We start from the raw sequence: 22603 nt of genomic DNA, 5'->3' as shown, positions 1-22603 counted from the left end.
AGCACAGAAGTAGATGTGGTGTGACATGAGAGGTCTTAATTTCAGTGGTCTTGGGAACGTCCTTCTTGTCCTGTTTTCTCAGCATCCATTATCTTCCTTTTTTGATCTGTTTTCCCCTGGTCTCTTCACAGATGCACCTATTTCAGTGACTTTGGGTCTCTGAATTGTGTGTTTGGAGTTTGGAAGGTGTGTCCTATCTTTCCCCTAGAAACCCTAAGAAACAGATTTTTAAATACTATGTAGCCATGCAGACCTGAGGCTCTTTCTTGTGCAGCATTTGGATTCTGGTGTGGTGACTTCCTGGTGCATGGGTCCATAGCAGCCTGTCATCTTTGCTGTGGTGGAAAGGAGCAGCAGTGTTTTGTCTGTGGCAGAGTTCTCCACTCCTCGCTGACCTCCTATGTTTCAGGGCCAAAAGAGCAGCAAAATATTAATTTGTAGGTGAGTCGCAGTGCCCTCTGCTGACTTCTGGCGTGGTGGGCTTGTCCTGACATGTGTGTCCCAAGCAAACTGCCTTCTAATTCAGTTCGAGAGTTTGCAATTTGGAATTCATTAACTCCACTAAAATGCTTTGGTTAACGCTTTAAGGAACTAGGGAATGGAACTAGTAGGGAATTTGAATTCTTAATTGCATGTGAATTGTCTTGAGGAGTCAGGAAACAGGGAGTGGTTTAAATTCACTGTTCCACATAATAATCTCCAGCAGAACTTTGTTTTCATGAAATTTTTTCCCTTTGCTCTATCAATGCTACTGTTCTTAAGTATTTAAAATTGTGAAATACTTTGTACTAATTGCATGACTTTATGTCGAGAAGACTTGAAGTGCACAATTAAAACATTTTTCCATTTTCAAATTCTATGTCAATTGGGTGCTGTTGTAGTAAGTATAGCTCATTATTATTTCAAAAACACACTGGCTGTTACAACAATTTTTGGAATGTTTACTACGGGGATTTTTCCTTTTTTCATGTAACAAAAACAACAAAAAGATAAATTATTTCATTCAGAGTCTCAGAAAACTTCTCAGAGTGGCACATCTTGTTCTTAGTCTTTAATGGTGTAAATAATTTTTTTTAATTTGTGACTGCCCATCTTGTTAACTTCAAATAGAGCTTGTGCCTGACTTTCATCTGCTTGGATTGCTCATTCTTCTCATTTGTAAGGTCTGAGTGATTGTGTACACATCAGTTGCCGAGACAGTATTTAATAGTAAACACACTGAATACTTGTCAGTCACAGCCTGGTATGGATGAGATCAGACCATCCTCTTGTGCCAAGCAAAGATGTGAAAGCATCCTAAATACCAAGTAGATGGCCATTTTGTTCTTGCAATCTGTTAAAGCAGACTGTCTGCTGTAATCTGTTAACTTCTTTCCCTCCTCACTTAAAAATGAAAGTTCCCCCATCTGTGTTGCTTTGCAGCACACCCTCTCCCTTCATGTTTAAGTATGTGGTTTGTTTCCAGTGAAGTAGGTCAGCATCCATGGATGTTGGAAGGAAAAGTTGCAGTGCTCCACAAAAGGATGTATTTGTCTTGGGTACTAGCAGTTAGCTTTCTGTTTGCTTGTATTTATAATGTCTGTCTTCCCCACCCCAGTTTTAAAGCCTTGCAAATATTCCTTGAATCTGATATTAGATTATAACTAAATGCTTAAAGCTGGACAAAGACTGTCTGGGGGACACAGGAGGTGACCTGGAGCTGGGTAGTAGTGTTAGTCTCTTTCAGCTTTACAGATTTCAGCTTTACAGTCTTCTTTGCTGCTTTACAGATTGGAGCTGTTTCTTTAATGGTAGTTTCCAAGGCATTATCTTACTCTACTTTTATTGCTTCTGTTGTTCTACATTTCCAGATGTGCAGCTGCCCCCAGAATTGCTGCATATCTGAGAATGGGTGGCTGAAGCCATAGCTTCTGTGTTGATTGAATTGTTGTCAGGAATACCTGGCTTAGCATGTAGATCATGTTTTTTGTAACTGTGTATGCTTTGACTGTAAACCTAGTTCGTGTCCTGCTCTTGGAATACAATTTTTTTTTTAAATTAAAAGCATAAAGTGAAAAATATTTACCCTCTTGTTTGCTCATCAACATGCTGTCAAACATGACTTGAAGTGAACACAGCTCATGGGATGGAATTGAGTAACAATAACACCATGTGTGTGGAAGGCATAGCCTGATCTTCAACCAGGCCATTTGTGGAGAGGTTCTTTGACTGTTTGTACCTGCTCTCTGGCACAATGGTTGCAGCTGAAGTGTGAAGGATGTTGACTGCTGTTGGATGCTGAATGTCTGATGTACTCTTCAGTTTAAAGGCCTAAAAATTGCTGCTGCACCTGTGGGGCAAAAGGAGCTGCTGTCATAGCGTGAGTGAGATGTGCTGCAATGTCTGTCTCATCGCAGAACTGGAATGAATCAGTGACACTGTATCAGTTATCCTTGGCATTTCATGCTGAATACATCCACAGCCCTTTTGCTGGGAGGGGCTATCCTGTCCTTCATCCTCTCCTCATTCATTTTCCACATGATCCAAACTCTGTGACCACTGTGTAACTTTTATGGTTTTGTCAACTACAATGAAAGTTAGTGTTGATAGAAGTTCATCTTTTGTTAGTTGCAATGAGGTGCACCAGCTCACGCTGCTGTTGTGTAGTTGCTAGGTAAGTGCTGTGTTGAGAATGAAAGGTTGCAGGACAAAACCAGCATTATTTTAGGCTTTAAAGCATGCTCTGAAAATACATTCTTTGCTTTCACATTGTTGCTTATTCTTTCTTCTTATGAATCTAGTTCCAGTAATAACAGTGCAGCTGTTCTAATCAAACAAGGTGTCAGATTTTTTAAAGGGTTTTCAGTTTCATGGGTTGAAATCTGTAAGCATATGTAAGTCTAGGGATTAAGTGCATTGTCCTGACTGTGTGAAAGTTTAAAATCATTTACATAATTAAGCAGTGAAATCATCAGAACTCTGCTCTCCAATAGTTCAACTTCTCAGTGAGGTAATCCTAATGTATACAATGAGAAGTCTCTGCTCATGACTTGTAACACCCCTTGAGTTAGTACAATGCAAAATTTCTCTCTGACAACTTGTAAGGAAGAAGTGTCCCTCCTGCTTGTCTTAAATCACCTTGCCTTAAATCAGCCCTTGCTCTGCAGCCTGGCTGCCCCGTTCTGTGCCATGTTTGCAGGGTGGTGAGAGTGCAGAGCGCGTGCTCAGCGTGCTCAGCCTGCGGCAGGCGGCCGGGCGAAGCTTGCTCCAAACAGATGGAGCTCGTCTGGAGGTGTCCTGTGGAGTCTGGCATCCTTACTTCATGCTCTTGGCATGTGCTGTGTTACAAAATGTGCTGAACCCCACATGTGTGTCCTGTGCCTTGGAGATAAAGAAATACCAAGAACTGCATGATCTGGCACAAAAGGATGTTTTTAATTAAAACAAACAACTCCTCCCTTGCAGTGTTCCACACACCAATGTCTGCTTTGGGCTAGCACGTTTAGGCTATTGAGCACTTCTGCTCAATGGCTTATCTTTCCTGGGTTTGTACATAGAGGCAGCTCCCTATATGCTTGTGTAAGGCTGAGGAAGATCCTGAGCCAAATTCTGATTTTTTTTAAAAAAAAAAAAAGTTGCTTTGGCTCAATAATTTTACTACTTGACAGAAATCATCTTCAAAATATGTGTAAAAACATGTCTGGCAGAGTCCTCTGTTCCAGTGTTCCATGTGCAAAGGAGCTTTCTCTGAGCTTTTTGGTCCTTTTTATTCTGCTTTTGAAATTCCAAAATTTTGAAGCCTGTGAAAGTACTAGGTTTATATAGAAGAAAACATTACATCTGCCAACAGTACAATCCCTCTGTTGTCAAGACCTGCCAGACTAGATCATAACAATTTACTCCAGGACAGATGAGATGAGGTGTGTAGGGTCTAGGCAGGAAAGGTGATTGCAAGATTTTTGCTGACCAGTATGACTTCAAACACGACTGGCCTCAGTGGCACAGAACAACCAATCTGATAAGATGGTTTTTTATATGAGGGAAATAAAACACCCCACAGAGGCTATCTCTGCACTGAGCTTCTTGTCAGCCATCTGTGTTGCTTTGCTGTTCAGTTTATCACTGACAAAATGATAGGGCGTTCCTTCTATTTCTCTTGTGTTTCCTAGCAGTCTGCAAGCATCAACATGGAGGTGGGTTTAACTAGATGAATGTTTGCCCTGTGTTTATCATCTTTGGAACATTACTCATGCCTCCCGAAGACAGTTGGAACTTGTGTTTGATGTTGAAAACTAGGTGCAGTTTATTTCAAAAGCCTGCAACCTGGCTTTAAGTGCAAGGATTTCCCAAGAATTTTTCCTGATGTGAGGAGCCTGACATAATGCTGTATTTTTTTTTGTGTTAAAGCTGTTGGAACTTCCAGTGCTCAAACGGGAAAATCAGAAAACAGTTTGTGCTTGTGCCTTCCTATCACCACTGTCTGCTTTTGTTATTTCCTCCCCCCACCCTGTTTTGTAACTCATTGATCAAAACTATGGAAAGGAGAGTCAGGAAGATGGTCACTAGAGGAAAGATATCCTGATTAGTTTTTACAGTATGGTAACATTACCTTAACTAATATAAGAACCCCAAAGAATTATTATTTGGCTTTGTGCTGTCATTATTTACTTCTGTCTACTAATATTTTTTTTTCCCCAGATTAGGATTTTGTTCTAGAATGCATCATCGCCTTTAGAGCAGTCTAAAGGCACATCTAGGATTACTCAGTTGCAGTGTATTTAATATCAGAATGTTTTAGGAGCTGACCTATTGAAAATTTTCAGCAGTGAACAGCTTTTGGTTCACTTGGAAGACACAGAAACATAAAATATATGTTTTATGTGGCTGCTTTGGCAGTCATTAATTTGCTGTAGTTGCAATGTAAGCAATGTTGGTTTTACTATTCTACTTATAGAACTTTGAGGAGTAGTTTTTCTTGTCTAAAAGTTACCCTTGAATGGTTGAGACAAAATGAAATTTACATTTGTATAAAGAGGATAATGTGAATTGGGCAAATTACTTTACATTTGCATTTGGAAAATAACATTTCTGAAAAAGCACACGTTTCTTTTGTGTCTTCTGGTTTCTTAGCCCATTTACATATAAACAGTGAAACATGATTGTGTTAACAGAATTCTTCTCTCAGAAAAATTTTTTGTTAATCAGCATAGTGTGCTTTGTTTTTGAGAGCAAAACCTAACCCTCAGACTAATTAATGCATGAGTCTACAAACCCCCCATAAATTATTTGGGCTCAAAAGGGACAAAATTAGTTATCTTTTAGCATTGTATTTTTGTTATTAATAGAACTGCATGAATAAGGCTGGTGGAGGTTCTGCTTGTCAGCCTGAACTTGGTGCCTAACAGAGCCTTCAGAGTTCTCCATGTACCAGGTGTAATTGAGGAAACACGTTACTTGGCAATGGCAAGTCCAGATGCTGCCTCAAGCATCTGCCAAATACAGAGTTCACAGAAAGCTTTTCCTGTGTGCAATGGAAAGCTTTGTTCTTTGAATGCTCTAAGAGGCTTCAGAAGTACAATGAGTTGTTTGAAAATCAAGGACTTTACAGCAAAAAATTAAAATGTCTGTAGCTTTGGATGATTAAAAACAAAGCCACCAGCTGTCTGAGGTAGAGATAAGACATGCTTACTTGTACTTCAGGAGCTGCTGTTACAAGGTTCCACTTACCACCTTGCTCAGATTGTGGTGTTTTTGTAGCATTTTTTGGGAGAGGCAGGACATTGAGGCTGGTCTCTGATGATGCCCTTGGGTTCAAGAATGTGTAATGATTAAGCATCATTCCAACAATTAAGTAGGACCTTTCTGAGCCTTTGGGTTATGAACTTCACTTTTCTCTCTGGAGCCACCCAGGCAGATTAATATTCCACACAGTGTGACCTATAGGAGCGTGGACCCTTTTTTTTTTTTTTAATGCAACCCATATGAATGGGTGGTTCCATGTAGTGTGGTTTGCCTTACACTAACAGGCAGCTCAAAAATAAAATGTGGTTTCCCTTGGAATAAGCAGAAGTAATTTTTCTTTGGGACCACTCCTATTTTAAATGCCAGTTCCCTATAGCCAGTTATTTTGATGTTGATTAATATTTCCAAAAATAAAGATACTCTTAGAGCAGCAAACAATGACTGTGGATTTTAGCTTGTGAAATTACCTCAGGTCTCTAGCAGACTTGATGTAGGGTGAAAACCAAAATTGAAAAGGTAAGAATCCAAGTGGAAATCCATTTTTTGATTATGGCATTTGGAGGTGGTAGAGGGAATGAGCCGAGGCCCTAAGTGATGGCCAAGGAAGATCCTGGAAGAGGACCTCCAGTGGAGTAGCTAGATTTAAAGCCACTTGTCAAAGCTGAATAAAGCTTTAGATTTGAAAAATAGTTGAGAATGGGCATGACTTCAGAGTCTTGAGAGAATCTAAACTGGGTTTCCTCTAATATTGAAAATCATATTCAAGTACTGGATTCCTGAATCTCAAGCATTGGGTACATCAGGAAACTTTCTCCTTGGGCAGCTGCTGAGACAATAGAGGAAATATGCTCAAACACTTTTACTGCAAAGAATTTGTCCCCATCTCCTGCAGTTGAGACTTATGTCTATAGTGTGTGATGGGCTTCCCATTGTGACTTCTATAGCTTGATTGAAGGTAGTATAACTCAGGGTAAATATGCCCAAATCAACTTTAATAAATAAAAAACTGGCCATGGATATTTTTGGGCAATTACTTTACATTTTTGGGCAATTACTTTACTTTTTTTTCCCCACAGCAGTGAAAGAGATTCCTGCCACTTAAAGCACTGAGTTATCTTGTCTGGGGACTTGCATACATTAAATGAGTGAGGCTGCTTTAAAAATTAAGTACAGTTGCTGTAATGAGAATGTATTCTGCTGAGCTTTTTTGACTTTTATTCTAGGGATGTGATGTTCATGTATTTTTGGCAGAGTTTCTTTTAGTTTTCTGTTACCTGCAGAACTTCTGTGACTTATTTAGTATTGCTGCTCTTCAGCTGTGCTGCATTACTGCTTCTCTTCCAATTCTGTGCTGGACAAAACATTATCTTTGTATGCAAATCTGATTGTTTCCTGGTCATTTCACCAGGACTGAGACCTCTGAGGCTTCCAAGAGCTGAAGCTTTAAGACTGTTAAACATGTTTGAAAATGTGCAGGACTTGGCAGTACCAAGATGAGTCTTTGCTTTGTTTTCTTTCTGCTAGCTTTGGTTCTCCAAACATCCATCTAACTTCCCTGCTTTCAAAATTTGCTGTGGCACAGAGCAGAGAAGGAGTGGCTGCTGGCTTGACGCAAGTTTCTGAAGTTACTGGAATGAACAATTTTCCAGTACATCATATAGATTGCAGTGGAAGGTGTTTTAAGGTGTCTTCTGGATTCTTCTCCTTGATATGAAGGATATCATGTTCTTACATAGAAATAAAGACCTAAACATTTGTAGAAGCTTCCAACATAATTTTGAAGACACTAGGCACAAAACAAAGTATTATAAATAAGAGAGCTGGTAGTTTTAAAAATTAAATTTATGGAAGCCAAGAAACTACCAAGTGTATTTGTAACTTTAAACCTCATAACAAAATGAAACACCTCATTCTAGATCTGTAATGTTCCTGTTAATCTTGTTGAGCACATCATCTGCATTAAATTACCCATGTCTTTTAGGAGCTCTCAGAAGCATCCTCAATGGAGAGGATCATGTTGCTCATGAAAACTGCATGTGTAGGTTGTAGTACCTCCAAGAGCAGTAAGTGTAAAGAGCTTTTTCCAAAGCAAGGAAGCTCCTAAGTGTGTTTCTCTGTCATCTGTCAATTACCTTTATTATGTAAACTCTTGATGTGACAGTTTCTTTGAACAGGCATGTAGGTATCAGCTTTCATCTTTAAACTTTAAAAAAATTGTAGTCTTAATTGTATCTTGTTCACCTGCTTTATGAAATAAGCTTATTCATGCATATACTAAATAAAATAGAAAATATCTCCTGAAAACTAGGCTTGGTTTGATGTTTTTTTAAAAAAATGAAAAATAGCAAATTAGTCAGTTTGTTTCTTCTGACATCCTTAATCCAGCTGTCAGTCCTTGCTGATCATTAGAAGCTGAGTACAAGGACACATCTTTTTCTTGGATCAAAGTCTGTGCAAGGCTCTCTTGAGAGCTGTCTGAGAAGTCCCTGCAGTCGTTCCTAATTGTTGGCTATTTCTCAGTGTTCAGTTGTGCTCCTGCCTGATACCACAGCTGGCTGACATGGGGCCACAAATACTGGCAAGAAGTCTTAACAACAGAGAAATCAGAGATGTATTTGAAGAAATTAATTTACTTGAGATTTAAGTAAGCGTGAGCAGCTTTGAAAATTAATACTTCTTAAGTATGGATGAAATTTAGCTATTGAGTTTGAGCTAAGAGCTAGGTGGGAGATGTAAGTTCTCTTGTGAGGGCTGTTCTGTGTTTGAAGGCATTCAGTGTTTGCCCTTTATCTCGAGGAAGCGCTGCAGATGCTGTGGCTGCAGTTCCTGGTGGGGGTGCTCGGGAGGTGTGAGCTCACCTGAGTGCCCTGCCCGTGCTGAGCCTGTGGGGCTGTAAACAGGAAGGAGTGCTGGGATGGGCAGGACGCTCTTACAGCAGCAGGCAAACATGTATCATAAAAGCCAGAGGTGAATAGGTGGTCATGCAGAGGAATGACTAAGGGTTTTAGAGCAATTTCTGTTTGCCTTCCACTACTAGCTTTCTGGAATTTTCTGTACAGCTGGGTTTATTGGGTCTTTTGACTGTGTTTTGAGCAGGATTTGTTATCTGTTTCAGATTTTTTATTGGTTTTTTATGACATGGTGATGATATCTCCAGACTTTTGCTCTGTTAAAGTATGCCTAGGCTGTCCAGCAGCACAAGAAAAACTGCTCAGTTGTGGATGCAAGTTTTGGGCGCTATCTCCAGGCACAGGTGCAGATTCTTTGAGTTAGAATGATATAAATAAGTACCTCTGTACTGTACAGGATCTATATGTGAGCAGGAGGTGAGTTGATTCACAGGTTTTGTGTACCAGTAATGCCCTGTCAACTCATGAGAAGGGTGACTGGGACAACTGTTAAAACACTGATGCAACTTGACCATGTGAAAGAGTTTGCAGGCTGACTCATTAGAGAGGGTAGCATGGATTTTGCTTCAGGAGTTGTTTTTTAGCTGTCCCTTGTTCCACACTGCCATGGGAAGAGTCTGGAGAGGGCTGTTGGAGCCCATAAATCCATCACCATTTGCACACACACTCCAGTGGAGAACATCCCTTACAGAAGAGAATTTTTTATAATTTTTTTTTTGTCCTCATTTTAGACTTCTTTCAAGGTTCAGACAGGGATATATCTCCATGTTGAGACAACTTGAAGAGTTACCTGGCAAAAGGTGCCAGATAATTTGGGGTAGATCAATAATTAGTCCATAAACATGAGTAGATAGGGTACTTGTGGAGCCTGGAGGTCTGCATTGGAAAAAAGGCTTAATTGTCTCCTATCAGACTGCTTGCAATTGTTATACTTGGGACCCATTAAATGAAAGTTCCTGGCATAGAAAAGTCACAAATTTTGGAGGAATCAGTAGGGATGTAATTTTTCCTGTTAAAATTCTAGGGTGGTTTCTGACTGCTTGAGCCTTACTATTGGTTATGCTGTGCTTTGGAAGAATTTGGCAGTTGCTTTGGAGAATTCCAGCTTTCTAAGTTGGAAAGTTAATAGCTGCCTTGCTCTGTTCAAGAATGTGCTTTATTCAGATCTCTCAGTGCTTCTGGGTGTATTCTTTAACTGTTAAGACATTTTTCTTCTCTGGCTTTTGTATTCTGGTCATAAGAACGCTGTGAAGGTTTTGACAGACCTGTTTCTGATTGCATTCCTGCATTTTGGTAACTGTAATCTGCTAAAGGAGTTGCTGAATTTGAAGTTCACTACTGTTGGCAGACATGTTCTTTTAACAGGATTTACATGATTTTCCCTGCTCCTTGCCCAAGGCAGGGGGGGTTGGAAAAAAAGTAGGATACATTTCTTGAGGGGTTCAGGAGCTGATCCTCATGCTCCCCTGTCCCTGTAGCAGACTGGCATTTTGGTCCAAGTGTAGTTTTTGTAGTTACTTGAATATGTAGTGTTTTACTGCAGATTGTGTGGTTACTATTGTGTATCTGAATAGCAAAATGGAACAAAATTCTGTGCTGGACAGAAGAACTTTGTTTGGGGTAGTGCTTTTCAAAAACATTCAGGACAAAAATGCCAGGGCAAGCTTTTGTTTGTCTGGACATGTGAACCATAGCTGGCTTAGTCTAGAAGTCCCAACCTAGCTGTATCACTCAGGGGGAGGGGTAAGGCATGATTTAAGTCTTGCTTTTTTGGCAGTGTATTGGGTTTATGTGTCAAGGTTTTACTCTTATTTCTCATTTTCCCACTCTGATTTGATTGGTAATAGATTAACAATCCAATTACCCAAACCGGGTTGGCAATTGCCCATGACAGTAACTGGTGAGTGATCTCTGTCCTTATCTCTCCACACAGCCTCTGACCTTTTTGTATTATTTTCTCTCCCCTGCCCAGCTGAGGGGGGAGTGACAAAATGGCTTTGGTGGGCACCTGGTGTTCACCTGGTGTTGGGTCAACCCAACACATGCAGGGTTTTTGGCTGTTCCCCCTGAATAGGATTCTTCCGTGTACTCCTTGTGCCTTATTTCAAGCTTGAGAGTGCACAGCAGGCAAAACTTAATCCATAACTGTAGCCTCATCACTTGGGAGCCAAAACAAAAGGAGAGCAGAGTCCAAACTGCTGATCTTTGATGGGAGTGGCTTGGAAGTATTTGGGCAGTATACAGTCTAAGCAAAATGCTTCTGCTTTTCCAGTGTGTGCTGACTGAAATCCCATTGGTAAGGCATATGGCTCTATTTGCCTTTTTTATAGCCAAGAACAGCCAGCCAAAGATTCAAGCATTGTTCTTTAGATTTTTATTCTGCTATTTTGTTTTCATTAGTAGACTTCCTTTCAAATGAAATCTTGCTTAGGCTAAACTGGCTAACCATATGTGGAATAGTAATTATAGTTCATCCAGAAGTAAAATTGTATTACCACCACCAGACCTAGTTTCTGCATGCACAGTACAGTACAAATACTTCTGGTATTTCCATGTTGTCTGACCAGCTCTGAGAAAAAAACTTGTGTTTATGACAGGGATGGAAGGCACTCCTAACGTAACTGGAAACACTTGGTATTGAGAAGGGGAGCTGGGCATGGTCAGTAAAGCAAGGCAGTTTATCAGGCCTTTATATGCAGGTCCATGGTTCTGTGGAGGCATGGAGAATTCTTTTATTCTCCAGCCTGCCACTCAAGGGTGTAGGTACAAATTCCTACTGTGGGTGCACACAGTCTGGCTCTGTATCACTCTGTGGAGATCCTCAGCCTTTGAGTGGACAAATGGGTGTCAAAAATTTTTAGGGAAAGGGAGTTTTGTGAGTGCTGCTGTCTCCAAAGCATCTGATACTAAAAGAGTTTCTTGTATTGCTTTATACTGTTAGGTAGGGAACAGAGAGTGTTCCCTTTTTGCATTTTGGAGGAACAAAAGAATAAAGTGCCAAACACTATTCCATGCTTTGGGCAATACTTTGGCAATGTGAACAGACTGAACCCTTAAATGCATTGTTGTTAATGTTAATGGCTTAGTGTTTGAGGAGTCTGGATGCAAGTAGTATTTTGAGTGGCTTTTATTTGTCTCTTAGTTTCTTTTATTTTTAATAATTTTTTTTTAGAACTGTGGCTTTAGAGTTGTTTACTACCCAGGTGAAATATGTTCAGTGCCAGAGCAGCATGTGTACAGATGACTGATACTTCAGTTACAAGTCAGATGCAAACTCGGTTGCTTTGCTTCATAAATGAACCTTTCAATAATTATTCACTTCAAAGCTATTAAAACTGTAAGACCACAGATTATGTGGTTATACAGGCAGTAGTTTAGGTTTTTAAAAAATACAGCTCTATGGATATGCAAATTCATTGTGTTATTCAGATTTAAAGGCCCTTTGATACTTTTTTCTTTGTATTTCTATTTTAATCTCCTATTATATTTGAGAAACATTTCTCTTTACATGAGCAAAATGTCTGTAAAGGAGGTGGCTGTACCAAAAATGCTGTGGTAGCTACTGAGTCCAGCTGAAAACCTGAAATAGCTGGGCTTACAACTGGCAGTGAAATTACATTGGTAAGCAGGATTATCCATGTATCTACTAATAATATAAAGTAAATGACGTCACACTCAGCTGAAATCTGTTTCCATCTGTGGAAATTGTCTTTGTTTTTGTCTGCTCCATCCTTGCAGTGTGCTGATGCTCAGTGTGAAATACAAACCACACTTGGAAAAATAACGCTCGAGCTTTTAAATTTGAAAAGCCATAGAATAATTGGGAACATCCTTAAAGTAGTTGTACAGTTTCTGTAGAAATATCAGAGGATGGATGTGCTTCTAATGTGTAGCAGTAGGTGTTGCTGACAGCTTTGAGCTCTTTGGAGGTGTGGATCCAAAGAGGAAAAGGAGTAGAACATGTGGGGCTTTTGTAGCCATCTGTGTGCCCAGGCTCCCTGCTGCTCCTCTTGTGGCTGTTTCTGCCCCAGTCAGCTGCAGTGATCTCTTCTGCCGGTGCCCTGATCCATCGTGCAGAGATGGAAGCTGAAAGGGACTTTGCTGGCCTTCAGCTACACTCACTGGTGACAAGCTGGCTCCTGGCCTGTAAAATTGCCTGGTGGGTTTAACTGAAGTCAGAGGAGTTTGCCTGTGTGAGGAAGACACTGGTGCCAGAGTTGGCAGCAGCATCATGCCACACTTTGTGTCAGCTCTGGCTGTAAGGGATAAAAACTTCATGGTACTGGTTCCTGTTATTACTGACTAATGTGCTGATGTTTTGTTTTAATCCCCTCTACCCACTTCTAGTGAACAAATAGAAGTTTTTCTAACACTTCCATTTTACAGCAGTGTTGAAAACACTACTGCATTATTATATATTGGTGTATAAATAATAAAATAATAACAATATAATATAATAATGGTATATTGTGCTGTTAACCACTGCACCCTGTAGTTTTATAGTGATTTCCAGAAAAATTCTTTAAAAGAAAAAGTGGTTACTAAAATAGGTATTTTTTTTAACTCCTGATTTGACTAGTATTGAGTAACAGATCTTTCTAGATGGGAAAAACCAGCTACCTTTATTGTGTTTTCTATGCTAGTGTTCTTATTTAACTTGAGGTCATTTTAGTTTTATGATTGTCCTACTCTTTCTGTAATAATCTTGCTGCTTAAGATCAGTTGTTTCTGAAGAAGTGTTCTTAAAATCCTGTTTTGTCCCAGTTCATGTTTATAGCAGTTCCAGAGTGATACGTTCAGATGATCAATTGCTGTTTAAATGTAAAAATGTGTTGTTGTTTTTTTTTTTCTTTACAGAAGTGATGCTACCTGACAGTAAAGTGAGTGGAAAAGTGTAGCTGAAAAAATCTGTAAAGTGAAAGAGTCAAGCTGTTTCCCTTTCATATGCTTCATTGCAAGACACTTACATGAGCAGGCCACTAATAGTTATTTAAATGACTTTGGAGTGCTGTTTTAGAATTAGGGAGAGATGCATAGATGGCCAGTAACTGCTGGAGTTATTATGCATGTCAAACAGTTGGTAGTGGTTGTGGTGTTCAGGAACCTCTTCTGTATCTTTGAACAAATAATTTCCACGCTTATAAAGTCTATTTTATGGGTTAAAGGATGAATAAAGGCTTTTCTTATCTCTGATACCTAATAGTTACAATTTCAGCCAGAACAAGGGAAGGTGAGAGACATTAGAGCTGGTGTGTTACCACAGGGACAAAAATCAATTCCATTAATTCCCACTTTTCCTCCATTTCTAAGTGTTGCTATTGCAGAGTTCTAGCAAAAGGAGGTGAAATGTTCTAAGTCAGTGTTGTCTCAAAATTCTTTTGGAAATAAACTTCTGATACTCTGATAAAAGCACATGATTGTGATTAACTACTGATAGGCTCAGAGGCTCTTCAAGTTTGATAGCACTGCCAGCACTATCTTTTGGTGTGGACAGGCTGCAGGACTGGTTTCACTTGTAAAAGAACCTGAACAACTGGTTTTACATTATCTACTAGAAACAGACTTACAACACAGTTTGTTGTCTTTAGGGCATACACCCTTTTCTGTTCATGTTGTTCTAGTTTTGCCTATCATGAAACTTCCTCCAAGGAACATACAACACTGATTTTTTTTATTTTTAATTTTTTTTTTGTAATGCTAGAGAACAGGATTTTTTATATTAAGTTGGCCACATTGTTCTAATGAATTGTCACTGTATTGTCACTGTTTTCAGTGTTTTGTCATCTACTGTGTAACAGATCCTGAAGGCTCTTTCTCTTTTCCAATAGGCTGGTGTTTGGGATGCTGTACCCTGCATACTACTCATACAAAGCTGTGAAGACAAAAAATGTGAAGGAATATGTAAGTCTCGTTCCTTTTAATTGTTTAATGACACACCTCTGCTGATGTAGATCTGTGACATTTTCATTGTGTAATAAATCTTGTGAAATCTTGAACTGTCTTACTGTTAAATACAGCACTTGTGTGAACCTATTGGTAGTGCCCTGATTTGGTTTGGAGGGCTGAAGGTATCTCATACTTTACATAGTTTTATGCTGAAACATGTTCAACACACTATGCTGTATATAGATTTTTTTTTTAAAAGAGTATTTTTAATGTAAACCTAAAAGGCTTGGTTTCTATTTCAGCAAGTACAAGAAATAATGCACTTTTAGGCAGGGGGTAGAATGAAAGTTTCCTAATTCTGCCAACACCTCAAGTATAAGTATTGACAAACTGATTCATAGTGACCACTGGAAGAGCAGCAGCAGCTTAATATCATTGTATGGAGCTCAATAGGAGACTCAGAATCTACCAGAAAAAGGTTAGTTCTTGTTAATCTATTTTTCCTAAAAGAGGAGAAAAAAATGTAACCAGGGAAGGAAAAAAACTTGGTTAGGTGGTGTGGAGAAAAGAAGCAGAACAGACAGAAGAGAAAGATGGAGAAAAACACAATTATAGTTACTTCAGTTTTTAATTAAGCTGTTAAATTATTTACTTGTCAGTGTGAGCAATGATGATAATCATGAGAATGTTAACCAGTTGCAGTCACAAGGAGCTTTAGTCACTGTGCTGCTTCCCTGTTTTAAGAGACAGCCTGGCTTGATTTCAGCAAATAACCTGTCCTGAATCTTGGCCCTAACTTGGCTGCCCCACTCAGGGTGGGGTCAGGGCCATCAGTCACTCTGAACTTGGCAGTGTGGCTGTGACCTAGGGCTGCTGTCTGATGTGTGATGTCTCCACTTTGTACCTGGTTATAGTTGTAGGCTGTGGTAGCTGTTGTTCCTCCCCTTGAATGTCTTAATTTAGTCTGATCACCCTATCAAGGCCTCAAAGGACATCATATTTGTACTTCTGATTTCTGTGTACAAGCTGAGTGGAGCTTATTTGTGAGATAGAGCAGGTGCCTGCCAGAGTTAAACTCATGGGAGAAAAAAATCACCAAAATTAACAGGAGAATTTTCTCTGTCTCATGCTTGTATTACTCTGTCAGGAAAGTCTATAATGCAAGGAATTTATAATCTGCTTTTCCTCCCTGCTCCTTCAAAAGTGATCTACAGGCTAAGTAGGGCATAGCAGTTTCCAGCCAAAATAAAGGAAATCACTACAAGAGGCTACCATTGCCTCTTGCACTATGTTTTCTAGAAAAAGAGAAGTAATATTTTAGAATGCTGAGATATGTTTTTCACCTCAGTTGTCCTGTTAGCTATGACCTGTCTTTCTTGGGCATCCTGACACAGGACCCCTGCTAGTATGGCTGGAATTATATTTTTTCAGCTCTTTTAGTGTGAACCTGTGGTCTTTGAACAGTCCCAGAACTTGCAGTCACATACAAAATATTCATGGACCAAGATGAGTAAGAGCCATCTCAGTGACTTTTTCATTAGCAGGGCATGACAATGATTCATCAGTGAATTATCACTCCATTGCTGGTTGGGTTGACTGTCCAGATTAGGTCTTAGGGATGATCCATGGCTGTCATTTCCCCATCTGGGTCATTTTCTTTCACAGGAAAGGGTTTAGATTTAAATGCAGCTTTTCTTTTAAAGGCACAGGTCTGCTGTCACTCACATTATGGCCCAAGCACAACTTCCTTTCCAGGCTTTTGTGTGGCTCAGGAGCCATCTGGGTTGCTGACTTGATAAGAGCTTTGTAACAGTAAAATATCTTACTCAGCCACTACTTCCACCACTACAAACAAACCAAACAAAAAGAATTGACACTTGACTTCTTGTGTAGGTCATGATGCAGCAAATTGGTCAAAGATAATTTTTGGGGGAAAAAGTGTAGGGCTGACCATGGTAATTTAAAAGACTTAACAGAATTCAGTGCTAAAAATTAGAATCTGTGCCTTTGAGGAAATTTGTTTGTTCTTGTAATTACCCTGGTTTAATGGAGTTTACTAAGGTATTTGAAATGTTGGGTTTTTTTCACTGTATTGCACCAAAGTACTTGAAATAAGCATCTGAAATGTAGTTTATAAGTCTGAACAGACCAGCCTTTTTAAATCCTGGCTTCAAAATCCTGACCTGAAAGAATGTGCTTCAGACAGAGCCAACAAAGATGAGCTTAACACTTGGATGTTAGGAAGAAAACCCTTCAATGAAACAAATGTGTAATCACTCTTTTAACATGAAAAATAAAACTCAGTTGACGCTTCTGTTACTTGAAGTAGATGACAGTGTTCTGGGTAGTGTGAAATCTGACCTTCAATTTTTCATGTCCTTTTTTTTCTTTTTTCCTGGTATGAAAACTCCTCTAAGTCACTCAGGTTCATTTGTCAAGGATACTTGTGGTGCCTAGTGCATTAGTTGTACTAGAATGTGATTTGTGTTTTATAGAATCTCTGCCCAGTCCTCAGCAGGACTCCTGGCACATCTCATGTGCTCTTCTGCAGGGCTTTTTTATTGTTCTAGCAGCCCAGGAGAAAGTCCCCTTCCACTGTTGTTCTTGATTGGGTAAATAGGTGTTGATTAAAGAAAGAACAGCCTGGATAAATAATTTTGGTGACAAATACAGTCTTGCATGGCATCTTAAAAATTGCGTTGCATTATGCTTAAGTTGATGAGGCAAGGTTGGATGTAATTTTGTTTTCATTCAGGTGTTGACTCAGGTTCATGGAAGGGTCACCAGTCTAAATGTCACATGGCCTGTCAGCAGTGACTTCAGCTGTTGTGTACATTTGTCTTCGTTTATTCAAGCCTAAAATATCTAAATCCTCTCAGAGACTGAAGTGAAGAATGTTATCACATGACTGAGTTTCTTTTCAAACTGAAACACAGAAAAGCATTTAAGATAAATGGGTCTCAGGTTCTGACAGAGGAAGTGGTTTTAAACTGTAATGCACATCCATGAAACAGGCAGCAGTGTATCATTAGGTTTTGAGTAGTTATTTAAATCCACTTCAAAAAAGATTGTTTTAAAAGTGAAGATTAAATCTGAGCCACATCCTCTGTGGGAAGGTGTGTGTGTATATATATCCTCCCTTCGAAAGAGAGTACCATGAATTTAGGGCTCAAACTAGTCTCTAACAATTGTGGTGGGTTTGTTTTATTCTTTGCTGGTTTGGTTTTTTAGGTTTTTGTTTGTTTGTTTTTAAATGGTTTTGTGGTGCAGGTTTTTTGTCCTAGGAAGTTAAAGGACACGTGGAAGTTCAGTTTGTATAAATAACCAGTGGTGGTTTGCAGTGACCCATTTTGGAAATACATTGCATGTGGCATCTGATAGCTTAGGGAAGACAAATGCATGGGAACTATTTCTGTAGTATTTATTTTGAAAGAAGTAATCAGCTTAGGCAACCAAATTTGAACCAATGCTCAAGAAAAATGAGTGAGTCTCTTAACTGTTATAAAACAAAGTACTGTTGAATGTCTTGCTTTGACAACTCTGAACAAACTGTACAGTGTATAGTATTTTATGTGTAAAGGTGAAATCAAAGCTCTTAGTGAAGCTGGTATTTTAATTCCCAGGTTCGCTGGATGATGTACTGGATTGTGTTTGCTCTTTATACAGTGACTGAAACAATAACTGACCTAACAGTCTCTTGGTAAGACCCTGCTTTTATGAACTCCAGAGGAAACGATGTTTGTTCTGATGTTTTTTGATTTGTCCTGATTTATTTTGTGTAAAGAAGTTGTGCTTGTTGAATAGCCCTTATTACAGGAAAAGGTCTTGGTAAATAGATGAACAGCATCTGTTTCAAGTTTGTTGTCCACTGTCACTTGAAGTAGGGACTATAACATTTCTAGCTTCACTGTAGAAACTGAATGGGGGAATGGAATCTTAAAAGGATGGCCTAGAATTTCTCTGGGCAGGAATGTGTAATGAAAAGCAAGTATATTAACTGTTGTCATTTCTTAAATGACAGTAGTCCATAAATCCATAACTCATTTAATTTTTGTCTGGTGTAGCTTCTTGTTTATGAAGAATCCTATATGCTAATATAATTGTGGTTTTTTAAACGATCTCTTCATAATGATTAATTACTGTGCATTTTCTTACTGCAGTTGTTGATTTTGTGCAACCTTTAACTTGTCTGCAGGTTTCCACTGTACTATGAGCTGAAGATAGCTTTTGTTATCTGGCTCCTTTCCCCATATACTAGAGGGGCAAGTTTAATCTACAGAAAATTCCTCCACCCACTGCTTTCTTCTAAAGAAAGGGTAAGAAATTGCTTCTCAGATTTTTAATGCCTAATATGGAAACACCATATGCTGAAATAAAAGCTGTTGCTAGATACACTACAAAAGCAGAGCAGCTTGTTACTGTCTTGCCTGGCAGCATGAATTTGGGCTAGCAGAGGCAAGTGCACATGGCTGTGCGTGTCTGTGCTCCTGTTTAGCTTTGCTGAGCTGTCAGGGTCCTGCTTCCCATTGCCATGAGAGCTTGGTGTTCCCTGCTCTGCTTGATGCTCTCTGAGGAGCCAGTGCAGTGCAAGTGATGCAGTTTGACTTCCTGCTGCAAGCAGGTGTACAGTGCTCTCTGCACAGAAGCATGAACACAGCTTTACTGAAAGCTGTTAATGTTACCACTTTTTTCTAGCATAAACTAGTAATAGCACTTCTCAGGATGATTGACATCGATGACTTTTTTTGGTTTCCAAACTGACAAGACAAGAGGAGAGACTTGTTACTGAGTTTTAAGGGTAGACCAGTCTGCAACAGTAAATACCCAAAGATAAAATAGCTAGAAGATGGTTAGCTTTAGTCGAAGTATGACAGGGACACAGCTCTGCTTTAGCTCTTTTTCAGCATCCTGTTTGGATGTGTGGAAAGAGCAATTAGCAAAGGTGTGAAGACAAGCACTGAGAAACCTCTCACTACAGAAAATAGCATTTCTAAAGGTCAGTTCATAAGGCTAGACTTGGCCTTTATTAGGCAAAGCAAGTAGCTGACAAGATTGCCAGTGATAGGAACAGTAAGGTCATCTTGACCTTCTGAAAGTTGTGCTAGATACAATTTGCAACTTTGTAAGGTGAGGAGATATTTTCCTGTTGGGAAGAACCTTGCAGACTTTTATCTTCAACTCCAGGCATTTACCAGAGCTGGAGATAAATGTCATGACTGTATTGTCCTTGGTACTTAACTGTTTCAAAGCTGTGGCTTTGGAAGTTCTTTGTAAGTCGGCTCTACCTTTCCAGGGAGCTCCTGACTTCTTCATGTTAGATGATGTTATTTCTTGAAAAGCTGTCTAACAAGTTAAGCTTACTCTCCATAAGGAACTTGTTGCAGTGTTTCTGAGCTGTGCAAAAGTGATCTACTTTACCTTCTTGTTTGACCACATATAATTTCTTTAAATGAGAGAATTGTAATGAACAAAACATCTGAATACAAAGATATATCCCATTAAATATTTTCTTAAATATTCTGTCTTCCTTTACTGATGGAAAAATAATACTGTGGAGTAATTTTGCTGTCTTCTGAACAGCCTTCTAAAGTTTAAATGTTTTTCTTTTAGGAGATTGATGAGTACATAGTCCAAGCCAAAGAAAGAGGCTATGAGACCATGGTGAATTTTGGAAGGCAAGGGTTGAATTTGGCAGCAACTGCTGCAGTGACAGCAGCTGTAAAGGTAGGTTTCTGCTTGCATTCATTGGTTTTGAGTTTGATATAGAACAGTGTAATTGTACTGAGGGTTTACCATTCTTATATATAAAAAAAAGATAAATTCTGCAAGTGTGCTGAAAACCTGGGACACAAAGGCTTGCAGCCCTCTCCTCCTCATACTGTGTTTGTTGGTTTGTTTGTTTAAGATGGCTTGTAGTTATTTCTTGGATGATCAGATCAGTTTACTCTAATTCAAAAGGTACCATTCAGTTTTCTGTGCAGGCTTTTAATAAAGATGACCCCTGTTTCTTTTCTGTTTCTGTTGTGCTTTCTTGTTGATAAACAAACTTTAAAAAGGATTTCTGGCTTTTCTGCTGTTTTTCTCCAATCAACCTGAGGTAATGCCACATATGAAAGGCATGAAAGACTTCTACCATGGTTAAAAATTCTCTTGACACAATTAACCTGTTTGCAACTTGTTGGGTGAATTATTAAATTAATATACTAAGCATAAGCCTGCCTATTGATGTTTAGCAAACACTTGCTTTGTCATGTGTTTTCCATTAAATTATGGAGTAATCTGTTGTTTTTCCCAGATTACCTTCCTGCAAAAACTCGTCACCCTCAGTATTTCAGAGAGCTCTGGGTGTAGGAAAACAAAATACAGGCTTATATGTAAGATTGTAAGCAATTTGTGCACTGAAAGGAGCATACTTCAGACAATGTGTATCCTGCCTAACAGTAATTTAAACCAACAAAAAAAAAAAGTCACAACAAAAAAACCAAACAAAAACCAAAACAAGAAAAGAAAACCACCAAAAAAACCCAAAACCACACACACAAAAAAAGTGCATGTCCAAGTGAAATCACAGGTTTAAGGCAATCAGGATTAATTTCTTCCTGGGAATAAATGGAACCATTGTGCTCATAGTAACAGGACTGAAAACCTGAACACTGTCAGTAGATAACAGAAAACAATGTAGAGATCCCTGGCTGTCAAAGTTGAGTATGTACAGCTGGCATTTAGCTGAAGTGTCTGGGCTTCTTTGTGAACTTCCTGCATTATAAATAAAAGACATTCCTAAAAACTACATTTTCACATGCTACCTCAAAATCTTTGGAAAAGTAGTCATGCATATCTTGTTTATTCATTATCTTTCTTTTTAAAGATACGTGTGGGTGGTAGCATTACAACTTTTTGTTTTTAAATATGGTCATAATAAGCCTAAAATACTGAGAAAGTGATTAAATTTGATCACTGTAGGGGGTTTTGTTATTCAAATTCTTAATATTGCCTTGAGACATGAAATAATTTAGAATGCAGTAGAGTGTACCTCCAAAGGAATGAAAGTATCCAGAGTGAAAATAGGTTATTTAAATAGACCAAATAAACCCAACAAACAAACACCCAAAATGCTCTACTGGGAGAAAAAAGTTTACTTGCTAAATGCTAAAATGCAAATTCTTTGTATTACAAATTTATTACAATAAGTACCTGTAAGGATTCTTATGCTTTTTGTGTGCTCCTTATGTTTGGCTGTGGTTGGATATTTCCTTGTTAATTTTTAGGGTATAACAGAAATATTGTAAAATAAGTAATACCAGTATCTCCTCCCACTTTCTTCTGAAATAATGAAGAACTTTTTCTGAAATGTCTGTGTTTAGATTTCATTGCTATTCAGCTGTGACTGGCAAGATGCCTGCTCCATTTGTTCAAACTTGTTAAACATGCTCATGAATATTTGTACAGAATTAGTTCAGTGCAGATCAGATGCTCGGGAAAAACAACCACCACGATACCATAGACCTAAAATAGGCATGATTTTTAAACAGTATGAAAGAGGAGACTCACTGAAAAAAATCTTCATTTTGGCACGTTAAGCCTCTTGGGTTTGTCATTCCAAAATGCTGAGCGTGCCTGCTCCGTGCAGGCAAATGGACACAATGCATGTGTTCTTGATTTTGTTCCCTGTTCTTCAAGAGTTGACTGCTGCCTCCAGCAGGTGAAAGATTATCCCTTCACCAGGAGCTGGTGGAGCATGCTAGAGGATTTCAGGAACAGAATTGTAGTAGTGGCATCAGTCTTGATGGGAAAGAGGGCACACTTTCATCACTATTTTTTTAACCCTGTTTTTTAATAGAGCACAAATGCTTATTCTGACATAGCAGATCTCAGATTAGGACAGGGGGAGAGGCTAAACGTGTGCAGGGTTAAACCCATGTCAAAAGACACTAAAGTGTCCAAGAAAACTGCTTATGCTGACGTTAGGAGGGTGTTAAAAGTGGCTTGGAAACTTGCTGAAATATTTTAAATATCAAATGTGGGAGAGAGTGATTTTCTTCAAGGCTTGTCAAAGGAACAGGGGATTACCATTAAAAGGCTTGTTG

The 22603-nt window shown here is 39.0% G+C and overlaps 1 protein-coding gene across 8 annotated transcripts in view; it reads left to right on the top strand.

The window, feature by feature from the left end:
- REEP3 (receptor accessory protein 3) overlaps nucleotides 1-22603 on the top strand; it is a 53162-nt gene that overhangs the window by 18375 nt on the left and 12184 nt on the right. For 6 of the 8 annotated variants that reach the window (XM_064429971.1, XM_064429974.1, XM_064429975.1 and 3 more), the window contains 4 exons: nucleotides 14459-14531; nucleotides 18140-18216; nucleotides 18712-18832; nucleotides 20127-20240. In XM_064429971.1, the coding sequence (XP_064286041.1) occupies nucleotides 14459-14531; nucleotides 18140-18216; nucleotides 18712-18832; nucleotides 20127-20240 (385 nt within the window). Of the gene's footprint in view, nucleotides 1-385; nucleotides 442-14458; nucleotides 14532-14835; nucleotides 14995-18139; nucleotides 18217-18711; nucleotides 18833-20126; nucleotides 20241-22603 lie in introns of those variants that run through there. The other 2 variants (XM_064429972.1, XM_064429978.1) reach the window with 2 other exon arrangements.

Source organism: Passer domesticus, chromosome 8 (assembly GCF_036417665.1).
Source record: "Passer domesticus isolate bPasDom1 chromosome 8, bPasDom1.hap1, whole genome shotgun sequence".
In the NCBI taxonomy this organism is placed as follows: Eukaryota; Metazoa; Chordata; class Aves; order Passeriformes; family Passeridae; genus Passer; species Passer domesticus.
This window is presented reverse-complemented; position numbering and strand designations above follow the sequence as displayed.